At 47.3% G+C, this 26,858-nt stretch overlaps 2 protein-coding genes across 3 annotated transcripts in view; one reads left to right on the top strand and one right to left on the bottom strand.

Moving 5' to 3' along the window:
* LOC135906758 (uncharacterized) overlaps positions 1 to 26,858 on the bottom strand; it is a 308,457-nt gene that overhangs the window by 156,416 nt on the left and 125,183 nt on the right. The window contains exon 4 of one of the 2 annotated variants that reach the window (XR_011507414.1): positions 17,956 to 18,063. The exons of the other annotated variant lie outside the window; for it this stretch is intronic. The gene's annotated coding sequence lies outside the window, so the exon portion shown is untranslated. Of the gene's footprint in view, positions 1 to 17,955; positions 18,064 to 26,858 lie in introns of those variants that run through there. 2 annotated transcript variants of the gene reach the window in all.
* On the top strand, positions 255 to 26,041 carry LOC135906757 (lysosomal aspartic protease-like). The gene is made up of 8 exons (XM_065438331.1): positions 255 to 443; positions 5,401 to 5,464; positions 6,808 to 6,925; positions 18,454 to 18,532; positions 20,538 to 20,876; positions 21,370 to 21,517; positions 23,867 to 23,959; positions 25,341 to 26,041. Exons 1-8 carry the CDS (start codon positions 373 to 375, stop codon positions 25,509 to 25,511), a joined length of 1,083 nt encoding a protein of 360 aa, XP_065294403.1. The 5' UTR covers positions 255 to 372; the 3' UTR covers positions 25,512 to 26,041.

A 26,858-nucleotide genomic window follows, 5' to 3' on the forward strand; every position in this document is an offset into this window, starting at 1 on the left:
GGGAGTTGTCTCTCTAATTACAAAAACGAAGTGGACGTGCGCGGCAAAGGTCTTGTTCAAGTACCCAGACATAAACATTCTTTTATCAAGGAAGGCCTTGCTGCTGAGAGTTGCAGAAAATAGTACAACTGCCTCGCGCATGAAAACGGCACCTATCTTCTGGGCAGTATCGCCGACCCTGCGTCAGCGATGTCGCGCTTATGCAAAAACATCCGCCGATAGCCCCTTGAAGAGTCTACGCTATTGGACGCAGTGAAGCACACTCCATAACGCAGCCGCCTAACGTAAATGCCAGGCGTCCTCCACTTGCAACAGCAGACGCGCACTTTTACCACCCCTTGCGGCTAGCTGATTTCCTTCGTTGGGTCCAAGATGCGCATCCTGGCGTTGAGCCTCTTCGTTCTACTGGGATCCAGAGGCAACGGCGCAGCCCAGTCCTCAAGGTGTGGTACTTCATTTTCGCCTGTGTCAAATAGACATTGAGAAGGCGCCTGCACAAATTTCGCTTGACCATAATGAGTATTCAAGAGTTGAAAAGCTTGTCTATAGCTTTTTAAAGAATAGTGGCGCAGCATAAAAATGTACAAATCACTTTTGCTAAATTATCTTCCTTTACCACCCAACGCTCACGAGCAGCCGATTGTTGTGAATGCATAGGCGGAACGTAACTCGAAGGGATGTAAATAAACTAGGGCGGTATCATTACGTTATCCTGGCCCTGTGTTATTTTTTCCACAAGCAATATAGACCTAGCAATATAGACCTATAGACCTAAGCAATATAGTTCTGCTGGACGGCCCATTGCTGGTCTTGTAGGAGCGGGCTTCGTAGGCTCTTCGCGCATTTGTCGGAGGTAGAGTCGGGCGGAGCGTTTCTTCACTCCCAGAGCACGTGTGCGAGTGTCGCCGTTACATCGCACGAGGGGGCACGCATCATCGGGGTAGAAGTCCGGGTAGATGATGTGTAAGGTGGCAGAATTTGGATGGGTATGTGTCTGTCACAAGCGTACGGTTAGCGCCTGCGGCCTGCTTCGTTTGGGGTGCGGGGGCGGAAAGAGACGTCGTCCCAAGTAAAAGTGTTTGGTGATTTCATTCTACGTTTCTGGGGCGTACCTGTTCGCCTCCAACTCATCGAGACGCGGTTACCCGTGGGTGACGGCGCATCCGGTAAGGACACGCGCAGCATCGTGGGCTGTCTCGTTGTGGTTGGGCGGGGCGCCCGGGACTCGACCCACGCGAGCGGGAAACCAGATCACGGTGCGGTGTTTGAGGGCGCACGGATCAGTGCCTCGGAGGAAGCGCAACGCCTGGTCGGAGACGACTCTTCTCACGAATGCTTTGATGGCCGGTCTCTAGTCGCTGAGTATTGCCTTTCGCTTATCGTCGAGCAGTACCAGGGCTATGACCACTTGATCCTCCAGCTCGGGGTCGCGTGTGAGTACCGTGGCGGCGTTTACGTTCTGCTGCAAGGGCGAAACTGCTACCGCGGCGAAGGCTCGGTTGCATCGGTAGGCGGCGGCGTCTATGAATGCGACGTCGTCCGCTTTCTTGTTTATGCGTTTGAGGAATGCGGTTGCCCGGGCTAGGCACCTGCCTCGATTGCGTTCTGGGTGTACGTTTCGCGGAATGGGTGTGATCGTGATCAGGTAGCGGTGCGCGCGGGGAACCGGCGTAAACTCCAGTGGATCCTGGGTGTTCGGTGGGAAGTACCCGAGCTCGCACAAGATGTGACGGTCGGTATTGGTTATCGTCAGTCGTATCATCTGCGCTCTCTCCTGAGCTTCAGAGATCTCTTCGAGCGTATTGTGCACCCCGAGATTGAGGACTTGATAAGTCGGCGTGGTGACCGGGAGCCCAAGGGTCCGCTTCACTACCTTTCGGGTGAATGAATTGAGATTGCCACGCTCCATTTGTTTCCACTTGTGCATTGCTGCGACGTAGATAAAGTGACATAGCACGAACGCGTGTTCAAGACGCAGCAGATTGTCTTCTTTGAGGCCGTGGTGACGGTTGGCCACTCTGCGTACGAATCGTATTGCGTTGTTCATCTTTGTCGTCAGCTTGTGGACCGTTCGGATGTTTGATCCTCCCGTCTCGATTATCATTTCCAGTACTCGGATGGAGTCGACCCTGGGTATTGGGCGACCGTCTCTGGTGCGGAAGGTGATCTTGCGCTCGGTCGGGGATTTCCACCACTTTGGCCTTTTGCCTTGTATTGGACAGTACAGCAGCTCTGATTTGGCGGGATTTCGCGCGATTTGGCCCGTGTGGTCGAGGTAGGACTCGGCGATTTCGACTGCCTCCTGCAGAGCGGATTTGATAAAGCCGTCCGACTCCGCGAAGCATCAGATGATGATGTCGTCCACGTATACCGTGTGGCTGAGGCCTTCTATCTTCGAGAGGCGTTCGGAGAGCCCATTCATCACGAGGCTGAACAGCGTCGGCGAGAGGACGGAGCCCTGGGGGGTGCCACGCTGTCCGACCTCGACTTCATCCGACGTGAGGTCTGCGGCACGGAGCACGGCCTCGCGACGGCTTAGGAAGGAGCGGACGAACTCGTAGAACCTGCGCCCGAGCTTTAGGTCCGCAATCACTGTAAGTATTGCCCAGTGCTCGATGTTGTCGAACGCCTTCTACAGGTCGAGGTCGAGTATGGCGCGGGTGCCCTAAGTGGCCCCGGGGTCTATGATCGGGTATTTCAGGAGAAGCATCATATCCTGCGTTGAGAGCCCGTATCGGAAGCCGATGATGCGGTGTGTGAAACATCTTCGTCTTCGAGATATCGGCCGACTCTGTTGAGTACGACATGCTCGGACAACTTACCCACGCACGCCGTGAGCTAGATGGGGCGAAGGTTATCGACGCCAGGCGCCTTGCCCGGTTTCGGAATGAGGATCCTCTGGGCGAGTTTCCAGGCGTCAAGTAACTCGCTCCGTCCCCACACGTCATTGATGGCGCCCGTGAGGTACACGACTAAGGGGTCGTCTAAGTTTCGCAGCAGCTTGTTGGTTATGCCATCGGGGCCCGGGGCGGAACGGCCATTCAGTTCATAGAGAGCCCGGCGTACCTCTCCGACGGAAAATTCGGCGTCGCGGAAGGTGTTGTCGGTACCTGTGTAATTTGGATATAGGGTCGGCGGGTTTGTGGGTATCGGCAGGTACTTATGCACAAGGGTCTTGACGACGTCACCCAAAGAATCAGTGCCTTTGGCCTGGTGAAGGACTTTGGTGAGCGAGTGGTGCTGGTTCATGCGGGTGTTGCTGTCATCGAGCAGGTGTTCGAGGACATTCCACGTCTTCCCGTTGCGGACCTGTCCGTTGCGGACCTGTCTGAAATGCGTTTGCGGAGCCTGCGTTTGAGACACTGGCTCTTCGATCGTGTCAGTAGAGACTATTTGACCTTGAGCAAGTGGGCGAGGTGGCTGTCCACCTCCTCGGTTGCCATATCCGTGCTGAATGAATATTTCTGTGGCGTTAGTGACGTCGACCTTGAGCTGAGCCGTCCACGTCCCGAGGTTCGGCGCAGTGTCGGGAGGGAGTCGAGAGGCGCGAGTCTTGCGAAAGAGGTCCCAGTCGACCCATGTGCACGACTTGGGGCTTCCTAACGATGCTGGGTAAGTGCACGGCCAGTATGAGATAGTCGCTGCCAAGATCATCCGCAAGATTCGACGAGCGGGCATCGGCTGTGTTCTTCTCGAAGCAGAGATACGGGGCGGTGTCTCTGTGCGTGGAAGTGTCGATGCGGGTAGGGAACGCCTTGTCCGTCACTAGGGTGAGATCCAGGTCGTTCGTATGCTGCCACAGTGCGGTACCCTTGGAAGTTTCACACACGTGACCCCAGGTGCGATGCTCAGCGTTAATGTCGCCAGCTATCGCGAGCGGGTTTGAGCCTGCAAGACGGGTGGGTCTCTGGAATAGGCGTCGGAAACGTTGACTCTTTTGTCTGGGGCTGCTCTACACGTTGAGGATGTACACACTTTGTCGAGACGCGTCACTTGGGAGAATCTCCGTCATCACGTTGTCCACCTCTTACGTGCCGAAGTCAAGCGCGAGGCAGGTGAGCTTTTTAGACCAGCATGGCGGTACCACGTCCTCCAGCGAGGCCTGGTGACCACTGGTAACCGGTGAACGTAGCGATGTGTGAGAGTTTCTTACGGTAGGATTACGTGCAGCGTGGCGTTGTGGCTGCGTAGGTATTGCTGCAGGGAGGCTTTCCGCGAAGTGAAACTCCTGAAGTTCCACTGCCAGATGCGGAACACCTAATCCCGCCTGGCCATCTTGATGCATGTGGGGGTCGGCCTTGGCGCCTGAAGGTTCGAAGGGGACCGCGTGTGGGGGTGGATTGGGCATGGGGTGCTGTGGCGAGACCGGCTTATCAGCGGCAATGGCAGGGGCTACGACGTTTTCGAGATAATATTCGTCTGTCCCCAATCGATTACCGTGGGCCGTGAGGGTGGACTTTACGCGGGCCATACTCTTTCTGACGAAGCGCAGGCTTTCTTTAATTGCCCGCAGCGTGTTTTTAATCTCGTCTAACTCGGGTTTCAGTTCTGATGGGGTGCGAGCGTCGGCGCTACCAGCGCTAACAGGTTGCGGTGGTGTTGACAAGGCTACTGCCTCGTCACCTGAAGCAATTTCACATAAAGGAGCCATTGCACTTCCTGCTTTCAGGTGCATACCCACGCAATCTCTGACCCGACCAAACATGGTCGGTTTCAGCACTGGCGTAGAAGAGTCGGATTACTGCGTTTTACGCTGAATATGCACTGTATAGATCAAAGCTCCGGAAATTCCATGAAGTGACGGGAGCCCGTTTGTCGGGCACCCTTATGTAGATGGCGCAATGAAACTATGAAAGTGCTGATGACCTGCACGTAATAAAAATAAATTTGCAAGACGATAGCGTGTGCAACCAATAACATAGTTGTTTATTCCAACACATAAAGATGCCTAGCACGCCATTTGAGCGGTGGGAGGTACAGCTGACCGGCGATAACCTGGCGGGAGAATGAGCTGTCGTCCAGCAAGTACGTCGAGCCGCCATGACCAGTGGAGTCCTGGAATGAGGACACGACCCACTCGAACTCCAGAGCAACGACCTCGGTGGCCCTAATAAATGTTTTCTCTCTCTCTCTCTCTTTCTCTCCGAGAACTTAAACAATACTTGTAATAACAAAAAAAACCTTTAAAAAAACTTGACCTTCTTTGCTCAATTAAATAAGGTCAACCTGCAGCATTTCGCTTTCAAGAATATTTTGTTTTGTTTGCTTCTCTGGCCGAAGCAGTTATCAATTGGTTCGTGCCGTTTCATGATGTGGACGCTCTAGTGAAGATAAGCCATGAATATAGTCTGTGCCGCAAGGATCACTTATTCCAAGTGTAATTTTGTTTTGTGTTCCTAGGAACACCATTCAGGCCGGGAATGCTGACCGTACGATATCCGTTCCATTGGTCAACCACAAAAATGTAAGTAAACGCAGAACTTCCCCTAAATGTGCGACAACTTGCGTGGCATATCATTTTGTTATACAATGCGACTAGGCGACAATTCAACGCTAACTAAACGAGCTTCCGTAAACAAAATAAAACCACACAGAATAACATCTCTACGCACGCAAAAAAGAAACGCGAACGACATTTAGATGACAGCGAAAGCATCATCCTTAGAAAAATAGAGGTGACAGTGCATTAGAGTAGTGACTCAGGTAGTGAACTACATTGCGAAACGGTGATGACGCAAATTTAGTGGCATGAATCATTGAAGTATCCCAACTCATGCATCCGCGGTTTGGGTTGTAGTAGTTTTATTTGGTGCGCTCTACTGTGAACCGGAACGCTTTCGGCCCCATGTTCATGCCTCGTGCCATACAACGTGTGTCATGATTACTCTAAGCAAGATTCTGCTAATTCGTAGCTTTGTGGCTCTGGCATTTTCGCTAGCACAAATGTGAAAAAAATAAATAGGTTGTAAGACCTAAAGTCATAAATGAGAAAGAGGTCTTGAACACATATGAGCAACGGATAGAGAAGCTCTTTAACAAAACTTCTTGCTTGGCTATTTTGCTCCTGACATAAAAACAAAGGTTACGGCGCTAAGCAGACGAGGACGAAGTGCGACAACTACATTTACGGCCCCTAAGTGTCGCTTGTGTCTGACTTCATTATTGTCGGCTAAGCGCCGTGTACAGTGGTTCTATAAAAGCTAGATTTCCGTGAGAATTTTTATTGGAACAAAATACCCTTTTTTAACATGTCGTGCTGAGGTAAGACTGCAAATGTTATTTTTGCATTTAATTTCCATGGTCAGCCTGATAACCAAGGAAGAAAGTACTGATAGCTTGGGCATACATTTCAGATAGCTATAAAATGATAGCGGGGTATGAGCGAAACTGCTACGGACAAAAAATATACGACACAAATTCGCAATAACTAGGTTTGGATATCGCATACGGCAGTAAACTGAGCGATGTTATACGCTTTGTATATTCTAATAATTTTGATCACGTAGTACATCTCCGAGTACTTTGTTTTACTTTTTTGTTTAGAGCACCAGTAATTTTTAATGTGGCACACAGCATGCACGGCTTATTATCATGTGCGATAGCAACATTGCATTAGGAAACTTACATGTGCTTGAATTCGTATTATCACAAGGCGCGCAGTAACTCTCTTCGCTTTGATAAATCAAGACCATGGTGCTTCCGCAATAACAGGCGCTCCGTTAGGCATTGCTTTTATCACATGCTTCAATTACGCTTTTCCTAAAGATGTAGAAGCTAAGGAAGCTGTTCTAATGGCATATCTCGCAGCTCACATACACCATGGTGCTGAAGATAGGTACGCCACGACAGGAATTCAAGGTCATGCTTGATCCGGCGGGAATTACCTGGGTCCCTGCCTACTACTGCACCGAAGGAGAACCCTGCTGTACGTATTATTGGGCAAAATTTTCTCGAAAGGCTTACCAAAAAGATTGTGTGAAGGTCATCTACTACACTTTCAGGTCAGAACACATGTTGATTAAAAAGTGAACGTACGTGCGTTTCAAAGTCTAAAACATATTTGGGTGTAGGACAAAAAACACGGAAGTTTCTCACGTAATAAATAATGCTTGCAAAGGTACCCACATCTGTCCTTTATACTTTCAGCGCTTTAGGATCCACAATTCACGTATATAATTTTTTACCACCGAGTGCCAAACGTTATGTTTGGTGACTGTGGTCCTCAGTGGTGTTGAACATGTTCTCTGTGACCATTTCTTTCTTTTTTTTGTTACAATGCGCAGAAACGATAGGTCTGGAGTGAGCCAGGTCACATAGAACACAGCTCGTTGTCAGAGCAATTTCGTTTACAGTGCCTATCATACGGGTATAAGGGATAGTCGGTAAAAGCGATGCTGTCGCTTGTAGCAAATTAAATGGCTAAAGCTCTGCCAGAAAACGGCTTCAGCCATTACTGGCGGTAATTATGCTGCACGTGATTCAATGCAGCCATAGGGTGTGGCGATCATCACAAAAACAACCAACAGTAACTTTAAGTGGTACCTTTGCCACTCTCTCCACCCCCTATGTGCTTATCCTTCTAACTCTATCATTTCCTTAGTGTGCCCTCCCTTTCAGAATCAGAACCAGAATGAAAAATTTATTATTAGAAGTTGGGTCACAATTACAAGTACTTAGCATGCAGAAGGAGGTCCCATAGTCAAAGACTGTATGGGCACCTCCTGTACAAGAACAGTTATTGTAGTTAACATCTAAAGGCAACAACAGCATATAATAAGGAAGTATACAAGCAACAAGAAAATAACTGTTACAGAACAAAATACATGATTGATTACAAAAAACAACAAGGTTTAGCATATCTCATGGTAGCAGCAAAATTGTGCACGAACAAAATATCAGCAGTTTATTTACAACAACAAAAGAAAAAAAGTAAAAAAAGTCTATGTTTGTGTCTTTGTTTCGTGTATGTCTATGTTGTCTATGCCTTTGTTTAGTCTATGCGCTTCCCTCTACCGTTTGATTTGCACTATACAAAAGACATACTCAAACATTTTATAAATAGTTACTGGATAAAGTACACAACGGTTTCTCCCAAACCTAAGCGAGATGCTGCAGGTAAAAAATATTGCTGCCTAAAAAGTGTACATTTACAGATATTTAGAAAACAAGCCGAGCAGCCGAAGCTTCGGAGCATCCAAGACAGACTTGATTTCTTTCTACGATGGCGCATATTCACTGAGCGGGATGGACCAAAATCTGGGTGGTGTTCGGAAGATGCTGTTAATAATACATTGGGGAAATTGTTACGACGAAATGAATAAAAATGACTTTTCACCACACAAAGAGAATCACCATAGAACAACGTTGAATTCATCCCGGCCTGAGCAAACACCCCTGATGTAGTTTCCAGGAGAGGAGGCTCCTAGAGAAAAAATATTCAGAATGAAAAAGTTTAACCCCAGTTGCGTGAACGTAGATCTTAAAATGTTTTTCCTCAAAGAACGAAACGGCCGCAGAGTAAGAAAAAAAAATCGATGGTATCATCTTTTCTACAGAATGGGCACAGAGGGGAGGGCGCCAGATGAGCGCCGTGACGATAAAAGTTTAATACTGGTGTTCGACAAGGTGATCGGGCAAAAGTCTCTTTAGTTTTTCTTGTGTGAAAGAAATTTTTCGCAAATGGATTAAAAGGTGTCGATATTCTTAAAAAGTTGAGGAACCATTCTGCTCTGTGAAGGTGAATGACCAGCGAAGCTGGAGCACACCACGCAGGGCTAGGCAAGGGTAAATGTATTTATTTTCATCATCTGGTAACGGCAGTGACCATAGCTTTGCGACTACTGTGATATACACTGACTGGTTTGGGTAAAACCTTACACAGAATCTTCGTCAAACTTAAATATGTACACGACCATTGTTGAGTAGTTGAGTGACTTGGATTGGTGTGACATTTCAAGCCAAACTTAGTACAACCTATAACCTAGTACAAACTGAGTGAAACTGTTCTTGTCTGATTTTTCAATATCCACAGCGAAGTTCTCAACGATGAACATAGGGACAGTGTCCTCACGCATAGCCCATTTACAGTGCGTGGCCATGAATTCCTTGATATCCCACTTGCGTGTATCTGGAGATATATGCACAGTAGATATCACAACTGTACCTTACGTTTTTACAGCTCAGACATCCAACCCCACAGTCACTAGCATTGTCCTCTTGCGAGTCAAGAGGACAAATGTACATTCCTTATGTAGCCATTGTTAGATATGGAGCTGGTTCCTGCGATTACTTCGAGTTCCCCAGACCACATCGGATTGCAGCACAGCTAATTGAGGAATGCAGAAGCAGGAAAGCGCATTCCAGAGAAGCGGCCGAGCAGACAAGTTTAAGGCAACGAGTTTACATGCCAACAAGTTCGTGCGCCGCCGGGATTAGCAGGTGGGCATCCGACAATGAAGCAGGTGCAGCCCTCCCCTTCTCATTGTTCGAAGTGCATTGCCAGTCTGCGAGGCAAGACCGCAGCAAGCCGCCAGGTGTGACACCACGACACGGGCGCCTACCATTGGCTGAAAGTGGCGTCATTGGAGTGGACTCTCCCATTGGTAAAACATGACGTGACTTGCAGTGCTCGAAGGGTTTATAAGAAGCCTTCCAGAGAGACCTGAGCTTCTGGGACATGCCCTGATTCCCTGTTTCACCTCTCTCGAACTTCTTGCCGCGGGCCGCAGCGTCCGAGTTGCTGCCGGCCCGTAATGTCAGTACGCCTGTTACTTGACGCTCACGTCCCCTGTATATAATGTAGAATAAATCCTCCCAAGTTTGTGGGGTTCTCATCCCGACGTCCGTACTCCAAACCCTACATCTGGTGGCAGCGGTGGGATCGCCTCCGAATGCATCAGCTGGTGGCAGCGCTACGGATAAACCTTCGTCGAGAGAGATCCTAAGGAACCGGGAAGAGCGAAGAAGAGAGAGCCTTCGTCGAAAGAGGTACGAAGAGACTGGGAGTATCGAAGAAGGAGCGAGCCTTCGACCCAGGGAGTCCGGAAGGAACCGGCAACAGCGGACGAACGAACCGGATGGCAGGGTGCTGCAACCGTAAGTGAGCGCGTGGTTTTTTTCCTTATGATTCGCCAGACTCAAAGGTTGTGTGTTCAATTTTGATAGTTCTGGGAATCGGGAGTTTGTTGCATTGTGTGTTTGCACAAATTAATTAAGGAAAACAGTTTTAACCACCTGTCGGGGCAGCTGCCATGGATCTTAGAAGGTTGACGAGGTTGGACTTGTTGTTGGTGTGCGACGATTTGGGAGTTGAGGCGGACGAACGGATGGAAACGCCAGCTATCATAAAGGCGATTAATGATAGTGGCAATGATGACAAAAGCATTACGCTTGCTTGGGAGGTGATACAGGAGCCACGGGAGCGTGTGCGTCGTGTACGTTTGCGGGAGCGTCGTGAGCTTAGGAGTGAGCTTAAGCGTGAAGAACGCGAGAATGAACGGAAGCAGGAGCTTCAAGAACTTGCTCTTATGTGTCAGCGTCACGAACGTGAGAAGGAATGCAAACGCGAGTATCAGGAACATAAGCTCGAGCGTGAGCAAAAGTATGAGAGAGAGAAGGCAGCACTGATCAAAGAGATACAGCATTGTGATCAGTTATTGGCACAGAGACAACGGCTGTCTGAGAATTCTGTAGGTAGTACAGAGCGAAAGAATGAGGAAGTGTCTAGATTTTCGCCAGAAGCCGACGAAAAGAGTAGTGCCTGTGAGATTGGCTGCCGATTCATAAGTGAAGGGAAAAGGCTAGCTGCTAACGATGCCTTAGTGGCAACAGAGGCCGTTAAAGGCCGTAGTGAGAGCGACGAGGTGCTGTGCCAACAGATGACTGTAGAGACAGCTAGGCCAGCTGCGAACAAATTGGCACAGTTACCGCGTGTGTGCGTCGCTTGTGATGTTAGCGAAGTTGCTAGCGAAGAAAAGGGTACTTCTGACCCGACAGAAGCGAGCACCCATGTAGAGCCAGATCTGCGTGCAGAAGTGAAGTGCGAGCTGGACGATGCAGTTGAGAGTAGTTCTCGGGATGGTGAGCTCCGTAGCTCACGAGAAAACAACTGCATTGTTCAGGGATCGGTGCGGCTCTCCGCCAGTCTAGGTAGCCTAGAGATGGATGATTTAATTAGGAATCATTCGGACTGTGCGCGTGAGACAGCGATCGATACCGACGGGCTGTGTGCCGATTCACAGCGTGCGCTGGGCAATGTAGTAGAGGGCAGTTCGCAAGAGTGCGAGTTGTCTTACTCGAGTAAAGCCTGCTGCATTGTGCCAGAGTCGGTTGAGCTGTCCGCCAGTCGAGGCAAAGTGAGAGTAGATTTAAATGTAAATCACTCAGACTGTGCGGGTAAGAGACCGATCCGGGCCGACGAAATGTGTACCGGCCAGCACGAGGCACGAGAAGGCGACATGAAGGCGAGTGCAAAGAGAAAGCGCCGGAAAAAGAAGCGCGGTAAAGACCGAAAGTCGGTAATTAATGTAGCGCCGCCAAAGATGGCGAGAAACCCAAAAGGGCAGGGCGCGAGGAAGAAGGTGCGGTCGTCTAGGACGATGTTGACGCATCCAAAATGGTCGAGCCACCGGTCAAAGGGGGACCGCGAAGAATGTTCTGCGCGGACGCGGACAAAGGGCACGGGGCAGTTAAGCTCCTCGTCGTTCCGTAGTTCTTTTTATAGCTCAGCGTGCAGTTCGAAGAAACGCAAGGTGGCAGGACGAGACCAGGTGGGGAGTAGCGACGCGGTCAGTCGAGGTCCTGTTGAAAGCGGGGCGGGAGGACGCAAATTGGCAGGAGACCGTAACGTCTTGGGGGAGCTGATAGTGAATCAGCCCTTTTGTTGTCTCTCGGCAGCCAGAGTAGCTTTCAGACCACGTCCACCCCGGGTTAGACTCAAAGTATGAGTCAGTTGTAAGCTATCGGGAACGGGAAGCCAAGAGAGCTTCGGTAGAAGTAAAACGTGTTATTTTGTTTTGTTATTTTGAGCATCGGAATGTTTTCGCGATTTGAGACTATGATTTCTTTCAATATGTAAAGGTATGAGCTTTGTTTGTGTTTTCGTTCGAGAAGCTCCGTGATTTGAAAGATGAGGTTTATGTAAACATGCAGTCTCGCGAGATGCTCAGTAATAAGTAAATAGGCTTTCTTTTTGTGTGTGTGAGTAACCTGAAGGTCAAGGTTATCGTCGAAAGGCCTATGGTAAAGCGCGTGTGTTATTTAACCTTCTTTCTTTTTAAGCGTTTTTGAATTTTGTAAGGTTAAGCGCGTAGATTTGAGTGAGTGCATGATTTGCACGGAGAAGCGTTCTTAGTTCCATTAGCGCGTGTCCTGTGTGGACGGAAGGAAGCAGACTTTATGACTGGGTTGCTAGTGTGTGTGTGAGGGCAGCCGTGTATTCTGACTTCTCTGATAAGTATGCGTGGAACGAGTTAGTAGAAGACGCATCATTTTAAGGGTTCTGCGGAGTGTGTAAGTCCCGCAAGTTAATTGTTCGTTTAAAGTCACGTGTCCTAGAGGGACTAAAGGAAGAAACGTGAGTAAGCGTAAAGGAAAAGTTTGCCTACAACGCAAGTACGCGTTCTGTTTAGTGACCACAAGGCTAGTGCGCTTGTGATTACGTACTTGTGAGGTTGACCAGATTGTTCAGTGGCACCATTACGTGCGATAAGTACGCCACTGCGATAGATTGGAAACATGCTGTTCGTGTGGTTAGGCCACTTAAGTTATGTTCGGCTGTTTTCATTTGTTGTTTGCATCGTCAACGACCCTTTTGTTTTGCAACAACAATAGTAGTCTGGTCTTGTGGGCAATCGAGGAGAAATGGATAGCGGTTTGGAAGGGTGGTTGGAACTGTTTTGTCGAAATTGGGGAAATAAAAGATCAGGGTTGATTTTGACTCAGTAATAGTCTGGCGAGTCAGGGGTGAAGAGCCTGCGCTTACGCGTGGTGCAGCGCTGTGCTGTTTTGTTTGTTTGACGTTTGTTCTCCAGGGCCCAGGATCCCGAAGTTCGTCAAACGTGGCTCGACCCCAGTACCCTGCAGCTTCTATCAGCGTTCTTCATGGCCAGCGAATTGATTTCACCGGCCATTCAGAACAACCGGGGCGAGGACGAGCTGTTAGATATGGAGCTGGTTCCTGCGATTACTTCGAGTTCCCCAGACCACATCGGATTGCAGCACAGTTAATTGAGGAATGCAGAAGCAGGAAAGCGCATTCCAGAGAAGCGGCCGAGCAGACAAGTTTAAGGCAACGAGTTTACATGCCAACAAGTTCGTGCGCCGCCGGGATTAGCAGGTGGGCATCCGACAATGAAGCAGGTGCAGCCCTCCCCTTCTCATTGTTCGAAGTGCATTGCCAGTCTGCGAGGCAAGACCGCAGCAAGCCGCCAGGTGTGACACCACGACACGGGCGCCTACCATTGGCTGAAAGTGGCGTCATTGGAGTGGACTCTCCCATTGGTAAAACATGACGTGACTTGCAGTGCTCGAAGGGTTTATAAGAAGCCTTCCAGAGAGACCTGAGCTTCTGGGACATGCCCTGATTCCCTGTTTCACCTCTCTCGAACTTCTTGCCGCGGGCCGCAGCGTCCGAGTTGCTGCCGGCCCGTAATGTCAGTACGCCTGTTACTTGACGCTCACGTCCCCTGTATATAATGTAGAATAAATCCTCCCAAGTTTGTGGGGTTCTCATCCCGACGTCCGTACTCCAAACCCTACACCATTAACCTTAAGGTGGTCACGCACAAAATGACGAACAGCGTTCGCCCTTTCGAGAGCATCTTGGCGTACTCCGATGGTTGTTCTGGAGTGGCTGGTACTAAAGTATCTAAGGCTAGTGTCTATTCAGGGTCAAAAAGAAAAAAACAGCCAAATCAACCCGAATGGCGGGGCATTTAGATATACAGCTCTAATGGCAGACCCCGAAGACAAATTTCGCGCCTTTGAGAACAAAATGACGTCACTTTTGTTTTTAGCGGATATGGCACCACATTGATTTTTTTTCCGCCGGAAGTGCTCCCTCCTTATACAGATGGCGCTAAGCCTCATGAACCGCCGATGAAACGCCATGTTTTGAACGTATGGGCTTCTATGGAAGCTTCGCCACCAGGTATATTATGCGAAGCATACTAGCCGCACAACCACGCTCTTCCTTGCTGCGCCGCGCGCGGCCGCGTACCTACCATATGACGTCATAACAGCTGCAAAAGCGGAGGCTCAACTCGTGCGCTCGCTTGCGGCCGCGTAGCTACATAGCCGGGTCTCAGCTCGTGCGCTCGCCTGCATGAGTTGTTTCTTCGTCTAGCCGAACCAAATATACCCAAGCAACAGCAGTTCACCAGGCTAAACAGTGGTTCAACAACTAAAATAAAGGCTAGTATGCTTCGCATCCTGGGCTTAACCTTAGCTAAGCCACAGCCATTTTTTCCCTTGGGAAGCCTCGATGTCCTCTTGCATCGTCGGCACACTTTACAGCTGCCAACATATTTCTGTGCGGCCTGCTGTGGGTCCTTAATGAAGCTGCTGGACAGTAGAAAGCACATGGGAGAGCACCACAAGCATGAGCTCAGGGCCATCGGTGTATATATTGTCACGTGGTGGTGACGTTGAAGAACACAGTAGCAATACTGTGAAAGATAAAACTAACTTTTATTGGGCGAACCTGTGCTCACAAAAACAGGCTACACTTATAGCTCAACGATGGCGGCGAACACAGTAGTCGATCGTCGAAAATATGACCAGCGGGTCAAGCGCGTCGGCTTTTATACATCAGTCGTCGAATGTTCCAGAGTAATCGCTGGGACCCGCGTCCCTTCCACAAAGTTCTGCATTATACGGGTCGCGCACACATGCGATGAGATTACACAAGGTTCGGTCATAGACAGCGGATAAAAACATCGATAACATTCCAGAAACTTCCGATATATGCAGGCGCCTCCTGCGCTGTGCGATAACATTTGTTAGGCGGTAAAACGTGTCGTCCGATAAAGACAAACAAGTACACGTGTCAATACCCCCCTCTTAAAAAGCATCGACCCGATGCTGCACACAAACGAAAATAATAAAGAAAAGCACTCGTAGCAAAGATAACAACAAAATAAGGAAAGTTCGTTAGTGTCCGTAAAAGGGTGTAAGACGCACCACATGGACGACTCCACATTGTGCGCGGCGCCGCTGTGAATGCGAAATGCCGTCTGCCACGACCTGATAGTCCAGTGCGCCAATACGTCGGATCACCTTGAAAGGTCCGAAATAGCATTGCAATAGTTTCTCACTCAGTCCTAGTCGGTGTATAGGGGTCCATACCCAAACACGGTCGCCGGGCTGGTACTCGACAGCGTCGTCGGAGGTTGTAGTGTCGGCTGTCGGTACGCTGCTGGTTCTTGATCCGTAGGCGGGCGAGATGCCCGGCTTCTTCGGCGCGCTGGACATAGGTGGCGACGTCAAGATTCTCCTCGTCAGGGACGTGCGGCAGCATGGCGTCGAGCGTCGTCGTCTGGTTCCTGCCGTAAACCAACTTGAACGGCGTGATCTGTGTTGTTTCTTGCACCACCGTGTTGTAAGCAAAGGTTACATACGGTAGGACCGCGTCCCACGTCTTGTGCTCAACGTCGACGTACATCGCTAGCATGTCGGCTAGAGTCTTGTTCAGGCGGTCCGTGAGCACATTCGTTTGCGGATGGTAGGCAGTTGTCCTCCTGTGGCTTGTCTGGCTATATTTCAGAATGGCTTGGATGAGCTCTGCTGTAAAAGCCATTTCTCTACCGGTGATGAGGACTTCTGGGGCACCATGTCGTAGCAGGATGTTCTCGACGAAAAAATTCGCCACTTCGGCTGCGCTGCTCTTTGGTAGAGCGTTAGTTTCAGCGAAGCGGGTGAGATAGTCCGTCGCCACTACGATCCACTTATTCCCGGATGTAGACGTCGGAAACAGCCCCAACAAATCCATCCCAATCTGCTGGAGTGGTCGACGAGGAGGTTCAATCGGCTGTAGTAACCCTGCTGTCCTTGTCGGTGGTGTCTTGCATCGTTGACAGTCTCGGCATGTCTTAACGTAACGGGCGATGTCGGTGGTCAGACGCGGCCAGTAATATCTTTCTTGTACCGTCGATTGCGTCCGGGAGAATCCGATGTGCCCAGCGGTTGGATCGTCGTGTAAGGCGTGCAGTATTTCTGGGCGCAGCGCTGACGGTACAACAAGAAGGTAGCTGGCGCAGACTGGCGAGAAGTTCTGCTTCACAAGCAGGTTGTTTTGTAGCGTGAACGAAGACAACCCGTGCTTAAATGCCCTAGGGACAACATCGGTGTTCCCTTCCAAATACTGGACGAGGCATTTTAGCTCCGGGTCTGCACGCGGCTGTATAGTGAAGTCTTCCGGGCTCATTATTCCAAGGAAGGTGTCGTCGTCCTCGTCGTCTTGCGGTGGGGGTTCGATGGGGGCGCGCGATAAGCAGTCGGCGTCAGAGTGTTTTCTTCCGGACTTGTATATTACGCTGGCGTCATATTCTTGCAGTCTGAGGCTCCACCGCGCCAGCCGTCCTGAATGGTCCTTTAAGTTAGCTAGCCAACACTCTGGCGGCATAAAGTTCCGTAAGGTAGGGTAAGTATAGGAAGCGACTTGTCAAACTTACCGGAGCTGAGACGCCTCATAAGGGAACAAAGCCGTATGACGCCACAGTTCATCGTGAAATGAAAAAAGAAACTCCAAAATAGAAACAGCACAAGCTTTGGCGTCAAGGTTTGTGCTATCGGATGGATCAACAGGATATCGGGAAAGTCAGTCCGCGTCCTCACGTAACAAGGCAAACTTGTGCACGACAGCAAACGAGAACTCTTGTAAACTTAGGGCCCAGCGTCCAAGACGGCCTGTAGGATCTTCAGCGAGGGAAGCCAGCAGAGCGCATGGGAGTCATCTAATACGTTGAGTACCGCCGATATTTCGGGATGTCCCAAACAAGGGCAAGGCAGTCTCGCTCGGTAATGCAGTAGTTGCGCTCTGGGGCAAAGAGAGAACGCAGGCGTACGCTATGACAGTCACAACCATGCAAGCGCTGAGCAAGAAAGATTCCAATTCCGTATCCACAGAGACCCGTCCGAACTTGCGTAGGAGCAGGTTGTTCGAAGTGTACAATATACGTGAAGTTGTGAGAAGGCAGATAAGCGCAGTAAATGCGCCTACCTTTCATCAGCTTATCACGTGCTATCTTATCTTATTTCACCAGCTTGCACTTATCTTTCACCAGCGGGTAAACCAGCTGGTGAAAGCCCTATAAAGGACAGCGAGAAAAGTAACGAAAAGAGAAACAAGCCTATCAAAAAGGCACGCTGAGTTGATAAGTTGATGGAGGCAATAACACCTATCACAGGGCCGTTCGAAAGAACTGCTGATGTCACGCCGCGTTAACGCGAGCGCGTAGACTGCAAGCTCAGGCGACAAAAAGCGACAAAAACAGTGAAATGCAAATAGCCGCTGGAACTCGATGCCAAGAAACCAAACACATGGTTTGCGGGAGACTCGCTTATGTGGCATGATAGCTCAAATAGGAGAATGACCATTATATGTGCATTTAGAGAGACAAAACAAAAAACCTGCGACAATGAAGCGCAATGGCCACTCAACAGAATCTGCTTCTGAAACGCTACTACAGTTATTCAGACACCCAAAGGACACGTTATGACAATGCCTCCATTTCGCTAAAACAACCTTCGTCAACCGCTCCTCGACATCTATATAAGGCGCTCTGCTTCTACGGAGCTCAACATATGACGCTCCCACTGAAGCACAATATACTGTATGTTGAACGCTACGTCAGCTTAGTTTCTCTTCCACAATCAGAAGTTTCTAGTACGCTTACTGCTGACTAAAAGAGCAAAAATAATGATACTCAGAAGTATTTACCTTAGCAGGCTTGCTCGGTCGATATTGGCACTCTTCTTCACACGTTCTTCGTTATTTTGTTAACCACCAATTTCCAGAGCTTCTCGGTACCATTCCTTCTGCCAATAGATGTGTCTATTCTATAACTTGAGAGAGCAAGCCGAAAGAAAGGAGGAAAGGCAGGTTGGTTAACCAGGGAAAGATGCTCCATTGCAAATAATGCTAGGTATTTCATAGTATTCTCAAAATTATCAACAGATATCATAAACAGAGAGCCAAAATGTGAGCCGGACAGCCGGTGCGGAAATAAAACATGTGGCGTAAGTGTCTTTCTTCCGCTTTCACCTGTAAAACGCATGTACCAAAGAAACAATCGCGACTCATATGGTTCGCACACATTCGACAAAGAACAACCTACGATTCAAATTTATGTTCTGATCTCTTTCCAGTGCCGCATTACCTTAAGGATGATTGATTGGTACGACGTGCGCATCATTCCAAATTTGGACAAGCTTGGCTTTTTTTTTTCTCTCTAGTTGGACACAAGATGTACGACCACAGCGAGTCGACGACGCAAACAACTGATTGGGAGGACGGCGCCACTGACTTTGGCACGTGAGCATCTTCACCTGCTTCTAAATTGCGTTTTCTTTTTCCTTTGCACTTTAAAATGGTATTCAAGTAATGGCTAGAAGTAAAATACCTTTAGGTGGACGGCCTTGCCCCATTATATGACAAACATCACCCTCATCAAAAAGTTGGCTGTTATATGCATGTTATTTTAGAAATTCCTGTACCTTTACCAGCAAAGTTACATCAATAACCTATTTATAAAGTGACGAATAATACTACCACGGCACAATTCAAGCAACCTTTTAGAGAGCCATACAAACTTAAAAGAAATCTTCACACTAGATCCACCTTCCAGAAAGCCATCGCTGAAGTCTGCTTTGTTGTATCTTCCATTGCATCCGATACTTTTCAGGAAAACATGCTGCCACAGCTACATCTTGTGAAATTGCAATGGTTTCTGACACGTTTTGGACGTGATAAAATAAAATGATATTTTATCCCTTTATTATTAGACATATAAAAGCATGATTTGCAGAAGAAGCTACATATTCACATAATATAACCGGAATTCATGACAGCACTATGCAAAATTTATAGAAATGATAATGTCTGTACTGCGTGAAAAGAATTAAACAATGGACATGTATAACTACTGCTTGAACATTGACATAATTGTAATATGGGGCCTAAAGTGAATATTTGAGGACCTATTTAGGTTGCATTCTCTTCGTAGCACGTTTAACCTTGCGTTTTGTTTTGTACTAATCGGCTGACGTATAAAGTATTGTACCAGCTAAAGCAAAAATGTAACTTCAGATAGAGTCGACATTATTTTATCCGATAACAAAAATACGATGTGAGAGAACAATGTGCTGTAACCCCGCTTAGATTTCTAGCAAACGGCGTATACTGCGGCTGTTGAATGCCAACAGGAAGAACAATTTCTAATTTCAAAAATCTCACATTATGTGGACGCAGAGTAGCTTTCGCACAAAATATCACATTCGAAATATTTGTTGATTCTTCATGAAATGCTTCCAAAAATGGATGTCTCTGACACCTCAGCATCATAATTATTCCAGCTGTATATTACGCTGAACCTGGAGCTTTGCGAAAGAGCCCCAGCATCACTTCAAAGAGCAATCGGCACTTAAAGTTTCGAAGGCCATGTTATCCTACCAGTGTAGTATCATCTAACAACGCTGCCTACCAAAGCCGTGTTAAATATTACTTAAACATTACACGCTACCAGTCCTGCAAATTTGTTAACATCGCTTCGGTAGTATCTACAACTCGTTTGTACGAGTCTTGGCCCAAGCGAAACGTCGCTGCAGCTTATCCTCACACACAAAAAGTAGCATTCCTCATTTTTTCATATTACACTTATCAATGAAACTGTCACAATTAATTGCTTGATATTGCGTTATTAATACGCATTGAAGACAACTAGTTCGGGTTCGCTCCCAGTAGCTGACCATCGAGCTTCGGCTTTTTCGGCTTTAGTGATATAATGAAATGAATTTGGCTTATTTTCCCGCCATCTTTCTGTTACGGAAAGTCAAAGTGAAATGAGCACATACGAAGCAGCACTGCTTTATACAGTCTTCAGAGTGTCACACGACGTGTGAGATATTATTTTTCTACTGTTCTGAAGGCGAGGCGCCCTCCCAAACACTCTCAGCCACGGTGCACCGATGCGGGCCAACAAATAAGCAAGGAAAATAAGAATGAGCAATTTACCGCACAAGCTTTAAATCTTAACATATCAGTCGTTTGGTCCCGCCTATACGAAACATTAATTTCTATTTATTCTTTACTACAATAATCGACAACCAGGTAGTAGACTACTTTGAGCGTTATGTCACGGCGCAAGCTGCGGATTGTTCAACTGGTTCTATAGGGCGTAACTACACCGTGGAGTAAATCAAAATGTTTTATGAAGACAGATTGCATGCTGTACAAATGAAAGTGGTTAAGATTTTTCAGCAACATTATACTCTGAAGGTGTGCAACGTCATCAGCTTAAGCACTTCTGTCTTGTCTTCAGGGGCAACGTCACCGGATTCGCATTTCGGGATACTCACGAACTAGGTGGCGTGGACGTCGGGAATCTCTATTTCGTCAGCGGCATCGGCTTTCACGGAGTACCCAGCTTCGTGAACGAGCCGTTCGATGGCGTATTCGGACTCCGCCTCGGTACGAACTCGTCGCTTTACGAAATGGCCAGCTCAGGAGTCATCAGCAAGCCCTGGGTGGGACTGTACTTCAGCTCCAACGAAAACGTTCAAGGTGAAGCGCTGTTTGGGGGAGCAAACAAGCAGCACTACGAGGGTCCGCTGACTTTCGTGGATGCCCTCGACAGTGCTTTCCAGTTCCGTCTGGATGCGTAAGTGCTGCGGCGAGGCTATCAATAGCGATCGAATTGGATAAGTCACTGCAGCTAATGTTTCGACAAGACTTGAGACAAGTCCTCTTGTCGAAACGTCGGCTTCAGCTACACTCCTCATTCTGCAACCACTGACCACTTCAAGCCTTCACTTTCCTGTGAACATATATCGGTTAGAGTTTTCGCGAAAGCATGTGAAAGGCTTACATATTATTGACGAGTGTCGATGGTCGAGCAAGGAACTGCGTGTGGGATTTTTCCAAGGGCAAATTTCACTGTGAATAGTAAACTGAAGCGAAAATGTTTTCTTAAATTTACTTTTTGTATCCCAGAGTGCTGCCCGCGCTTGAAAGCGGGAACTGTACAATCGACTTATGATGCCCATATGCCCGTATGCATCGTTTACGACCCCTGGTTGCATTGTCTCGCGTTCAGATGCCTATTATTCTAGTCTTATTCCAACTTTCTACTCTAACCCCAATCACATATTCAGGTACGAAATACTTGGTCAGAAGCATGTGCTACAACAGTCTGCATCGTGGGCTCGGCCAGCGCCAACTGAACCATTCATTGGCGGTCCAGCCACCGAAATCAACAAAATCAACACCCTACTTGCGGCACGTAAGGTCCAGAAAGGAAAAGTAAGTAGCAGGACAGAAGTAAGTAAATAGGCCGTGAAGGAAGTTGCAGGGACAAACTAGTGGTACGCTCGACTGGCTCTTAGAGCACTCCAACTGAATTTGCAACGAAGAGGAAACCTCTCAAGATCAGAGTCAAGGAAAGCCTGACCCCGGGGAACGTGCTATAGGCATACCCGGATAAATCCGTGTACCTACGTGATCGAGTTTCTGTCAGATCGCTGACGCGCTCCTGACCGTTGAAGATGAGAGCACCTCCAAGCGCTATAAGCTAGAGCATGGAGCTCTTTTGGAACAAGGCGAATGTGTTCCGAGCACTCGACTTCGACCAGCTGTAAGATACAGAACCGCGACAGTGTTGTAAAGTGCTCGGAAGTGACCAGTGCAATGTACCACTAGCAATTAGAAATTGCCAAATAGTTGAGCCCGATTTCGCGCACCATTTAAAATAATCACAAAACATGACTTTTTTTTTACCGATAGGAAAACTTAGTAAGCAGCAGAAAGAACTTACCAATTAAGAAATTTACCTCATATTAAAGCAAGCACGCCGAAACCTTTCGTGCATAGAATACGCGCTGTCACAAAATCCTGGAATGTTACACGCATTTTAAAGGAAAATCCGCAGAAAACGGCTTCTTTTATCTGTGTATTTAAGTGCGGCACTTAAGGCGGGGGCCTTTCCGCTAATCAGTGTTGCGCGCTGGAAAGGAAACTAACCAGTGCAACGAATCGTTAACGGAAGGCAATGACATAAATGAAATGTTAGATAAAATTTGTACCCTGCTCCTCCTGTGAAAGCTCACTCCTACTAAAAAGGAGGCGCTGTGTGATGGTTTTGAAGTGCTCACGGGCTCATAAAAACATGATTATTGCGAATAATATTAACGTGATGGTTGACGACGAAATGCTGCTTTCCACTTCATCAGTGGTGGAGCATGCGTGAATGTGTGCTTTGGAGATTTTTTTTTTTGCTTGTGTAAACTTTTTCCTCCATTTTTACGTGTGAAACAAGCGGGGGTCGTCCAACATCCATTGACATAGTATTTTGTGTCATGCAATACTTTTGCTTAGCGGCTTGTGGTCTTCACCACTGGTGATGGTTATGAACATGCTGTGACAGACACATAGGGCATGAGCTGCCAACGAAAGGGTTGGTTTGAAATATTAGGCTCCCTTTAGGGTACAATTGTAGAGTTATCGCCGTTGTATAATGTGACCTTATGTATGACGAAAGTTCGGCATAAGAAAATTTATGGCTCAGTAGTACGCGTTTCTGCGCTATTATTTTCGTATTGAACCATTTCAGGACATAAAATATAACGCCACGTAGCGCAAAGTCAAAACAAAGGCTACGGATACAAGGGGAGTGCTAAAGGCCACATATTTAATGATCTTATATTTACGCTTGTAGCATGCTTGAATCATTTACTCATTTAACAGTTAATATCATCGCTATAGCTGGCGTCAGTAGCCAGACTGGTTTGAAAACATTTTATCGTCAACCTACGCAATCACCGGAAGGAATTCAGGTGACTGGACAAATACATTTCTTTACAAACTTCTTGGTATTAACTAAAACATTGTCAGTTTCTCTTACTGTTCGCGCTGGTGTCTATGGTGGCCGATATTTCCACGAGTTTTTATTTTATGAGAAACGAAAAGTTGATAATGGTGTCACGCCCTTTTATCCAGATTGAAACATGAGAACAATGAAAATTATTCTGTAAATGTTTGTAATGTGGTAGACAAAGCTATACATGATGCAGAACTGTAGTGTGAAATAATCAATCCATCAATGAAGTTTTACTTTCGCCGCAGACAATACATTGTTACTGCGAAAATAGAAAGCCAGAGAAAAAACTGCATCTGTGCAGCTTGACTAAGCTCTAGCCACCTGTATAGCAGCAGTGACACGACGATTTGTTGTAAGGATTGAGTTATATAAACATATCAGCAAATAAAGAAACGATGAGACAATCCCATCACAAATAGTAGTTACAAGAACAATTGGAAAACAAACATATTTCAATGAATTATTAGACAAATAAGCTGTTCCAATACAGTCGCACAAACAGGTCAAATAAGTTTTTGTTAGTAAGGGCCAGGGCGTCAACATTTTTCTGGTCTAGCTCATTTAACGTAGTTGCCAGTGCATAGTCAAGTCTTTCTTTCCCGTAATGGATGCGCGAGAAGGAAACGTAGTCTGGCGGATGATATCTGAAATGGTAGGAAATTGTACTTTTGCTGAGATTTGATTATTCTTGGAATAGTTCCGAATGTGGCGTTTTTATGGATTCCTAGTAATTTGTAACAAGCGCTTTGCTCCACATTTATCATTGCCGAACGCAGTACGAACTTCGCTGCCACGTCAGGCCCTCCGAGGTCACCTTCGTGATCGGTGAGAATAAGATTGTTCTACGTCCAGAAGACTACGTGGTGAAGGTGCGACCTCGCTTTTCTCTACACAGAAAGTTCTGCCGCTGCCTGTTAAGCTGATATTCTACAGGTGCTCAAGCAAGAACCTGGCAGTATCATTTAAAGCGGTGTCTCTTTTCTTTAATATTTCTGAAGTGCAATGACGTACAAGCGTTTAACTTTTATGCACCGATTTGCAGAATGTATAGGTAGTGCACCAGAAAAAGACAAGTGTCTCGAAATCTTCCTTAAAAGTAATTTTTGTTACAAAATACAAACCGGTAGATTTCAGTGCCAGATTGTTGATTCTCTTATAATCTGCCGCGCATTCTTTAGCACAGTCAGGCTAATCTTGCTCAGTATGACCCTATTGACTGAACAAATAAAAGTATCATAAATATATTCACCGCATGACAGGGTAGCAGTAAATCTGTGATATAATGAAATATCCATCGTTCTCGTAAGCCCAAACACTCTGGGCCCAAACTGGCAGTTCATGGAACAATAAGAATTGTATAATGTGAATGGATAGATGTCAGTGCGGTTGCCAAGAAATACAATATTGCAAACGGAATGATACATTCCTCTTTTGATGTTGCATAAAGGGCATATATTTTCGAATGCAGTGGCTGAGTATGCCTGGGCAATGAAGTGTGGTGCATTGAGGACGCACTGGTGTTTTTTAATGCACTGACTACATCTTAGAGCATCGTGAGATTGAAAAATCATCAGGATTTGCTAAAATCATGTACAAAGACAAGAAATAGTTTAATGGTCAAGCGACACTTTCGTGTAATTCTGGTGTTAAAAGAAACATACTGAAGGAAAAAAAGCTTGAGTCATTCTTGGAAGGAAGATCTCTCCTAATTGAAGAAAGCCCCACGCGAAATCATAAGACACCACACGGCCTCCTTATATCGAGATTGTTATCGTCCTCGGAAAGCTCCGCATACGGATGCATTATATTGCCCTATGAAATCAGAGCTTCTTTTACCCACGAATATATCGAAAAAAGATGTGATGGAATGCGTTAATCATGATATTTTCGTATGTGCAAGAACTCAAGCCTTTCAAGTCTCACTGAAACAGGTAACATCGTAACAATCGTAATTAAAAGACGCGCTTTTCAAGTTCATGTTCCAAGTTCATAACCTTCGAGTACGTATGGTTGTCCATAGTTAAGTGGTGGTGCTCCAGATGTCAGTTACATTCAACCCTGGTTTTGCTCTAGAACGTACCGATAATTATGGCACTTTCCCATCTCTCATTAAGGCGAAAAAAAGTAGAAAGCAATACAAAACGAAGGAACTAGGACATTGTTGTTCGTGTTTTACGAAGACGCTTGATCTACGAATGACTCAACGAACCTATACTGCCGTAATAATGGCAAACCTCATCATATTCGCAGGTTCACACTGCCTCGGGCACGGAATGCTACAGCGGCTTCGTTGAAGCGGAAAAGACAGCGAACGCAAGCTGGCAGTTCGGCCTGGTGTTCCTCCGACGAGTATACACCGTGCTCGAGGCGCCGCTTGAGTCCTCAGGCCACGGCCGACTCGGCCTCGCCATAGCGCACTAAGTTTTCTGCTCGTGACTCGGAGTGTATATGCCTTGTCTTCAAGGCAAGAGTACATTAGGACCTGCTGTATTGAAATTAAAAAAATTCATTTATAGAACCCTTTCCAGCGTATCGTAGTTGACTAAAATGCGTAAGTGCCAAGTTCTTGTTTGATCTCTTTCTCATCTTCCTCGTCTAGTAAGTGCACATCGGGTACGGAAGACGTTTCTTTTATCTAGACTAGAGTCTGTTACTCTATTCAACACGCTCAGAGCAAACGTACCTAATGTCGAATCCCATCGCGAGCTGTTTCGGCAGGTCGCCCAAGGCTGCCACCTTAATTACGGGGGAGCTGACGAAAAACTTGCTTAGAGAACACTGGCGACAAGCATGCAGTAAGTACTGGCTGAGCGTTATTGCAGTCATTCCTTTGTTGCATTTGTTGCTGCCTGTAAAACAGGGCCATGGACCACGCCAAGCCTTGCTTGCTTTTTGTCCACGGTCCTCAGCATCAGTTGTATGTTGAAATAAACTTGATTTGGTTTGATTGATTTGACTCTTTCGTTCCTCCTGCCAGTTCCCGCCGTCGCCGGCAAAAGATGGCTGCGAGCTAGAAGCGATTAAATTGCCGTGACAGGACGAATTATAAACCAGTGATGTATGTCAGAGTAATGTCCCAGTCACGGTGACTGACGGAAACATACGTGGCAAACATATCAGTCATAGTGCGGTGAGGAGTTCGTTGAGGCGGTTTAGACGGAATGACATGGTGACCCAACAATTTGTGGTTTCCTGTGAGAAATTGTAGTAGAGGGTCTATTATGGCTATACACGGGCAAAAACGGGGCAGTAAAATCATATTTCAGTCCAAAATATGAGGTCGAACTGACCAGCTCCAAGCCATGCCCTCCGGCACCGACCGCCATATTGCCATGTTATGTGTGACGTCATGTGTGGCGTGGAACCGAGCCGTCGCCTGCAACAAAATCAGCCACCGCACGACGTGAAGTAGGAGCATGGCTGCCGTTTGTTGCCGTACTTCTTGAGCAAAACGAGAACAACGTAAAAGCGGGTGTCAATGTTTCGACAAGTGGAGTTGCCTTCTCTAAAGAGACACGTCCACTTGGCGAAACGTTGGCTCCAACTTTAACTTTGTTCTCGTTTTGCTCATCCTCTTGATATATCTGGGCTGATACTCCATTTACAGGTAGCGCGAAATTTGTGGTCAATGCAGTGCTTTGCCGCGTGCCTTTTAACTGCTTCTTCATACGTACAAGCGGTGCTCTTGTATCACACTTAGATTTACATATCTCACTCTCCTGTTACCGCCTCTCACATTTGCACCATCAAGTATTCTGGATATTGCCG

Source organism: Dermacentor albipictus, chromosome 7 (assembly GCF_038994185.2).
Source record: "Dermacentor albipictus isolate Rhodes 1998 colony chromosome 7, USDA_Dalb.pri_finalv2, whole genome shotgun sequence".
NCBI classification, from domain to species: Eukaryota; Metazoa; Arthropoda; class Arachnida; order Ixodida; family Ixodidae; genus Dermacentor; species Dermacentor albipictus.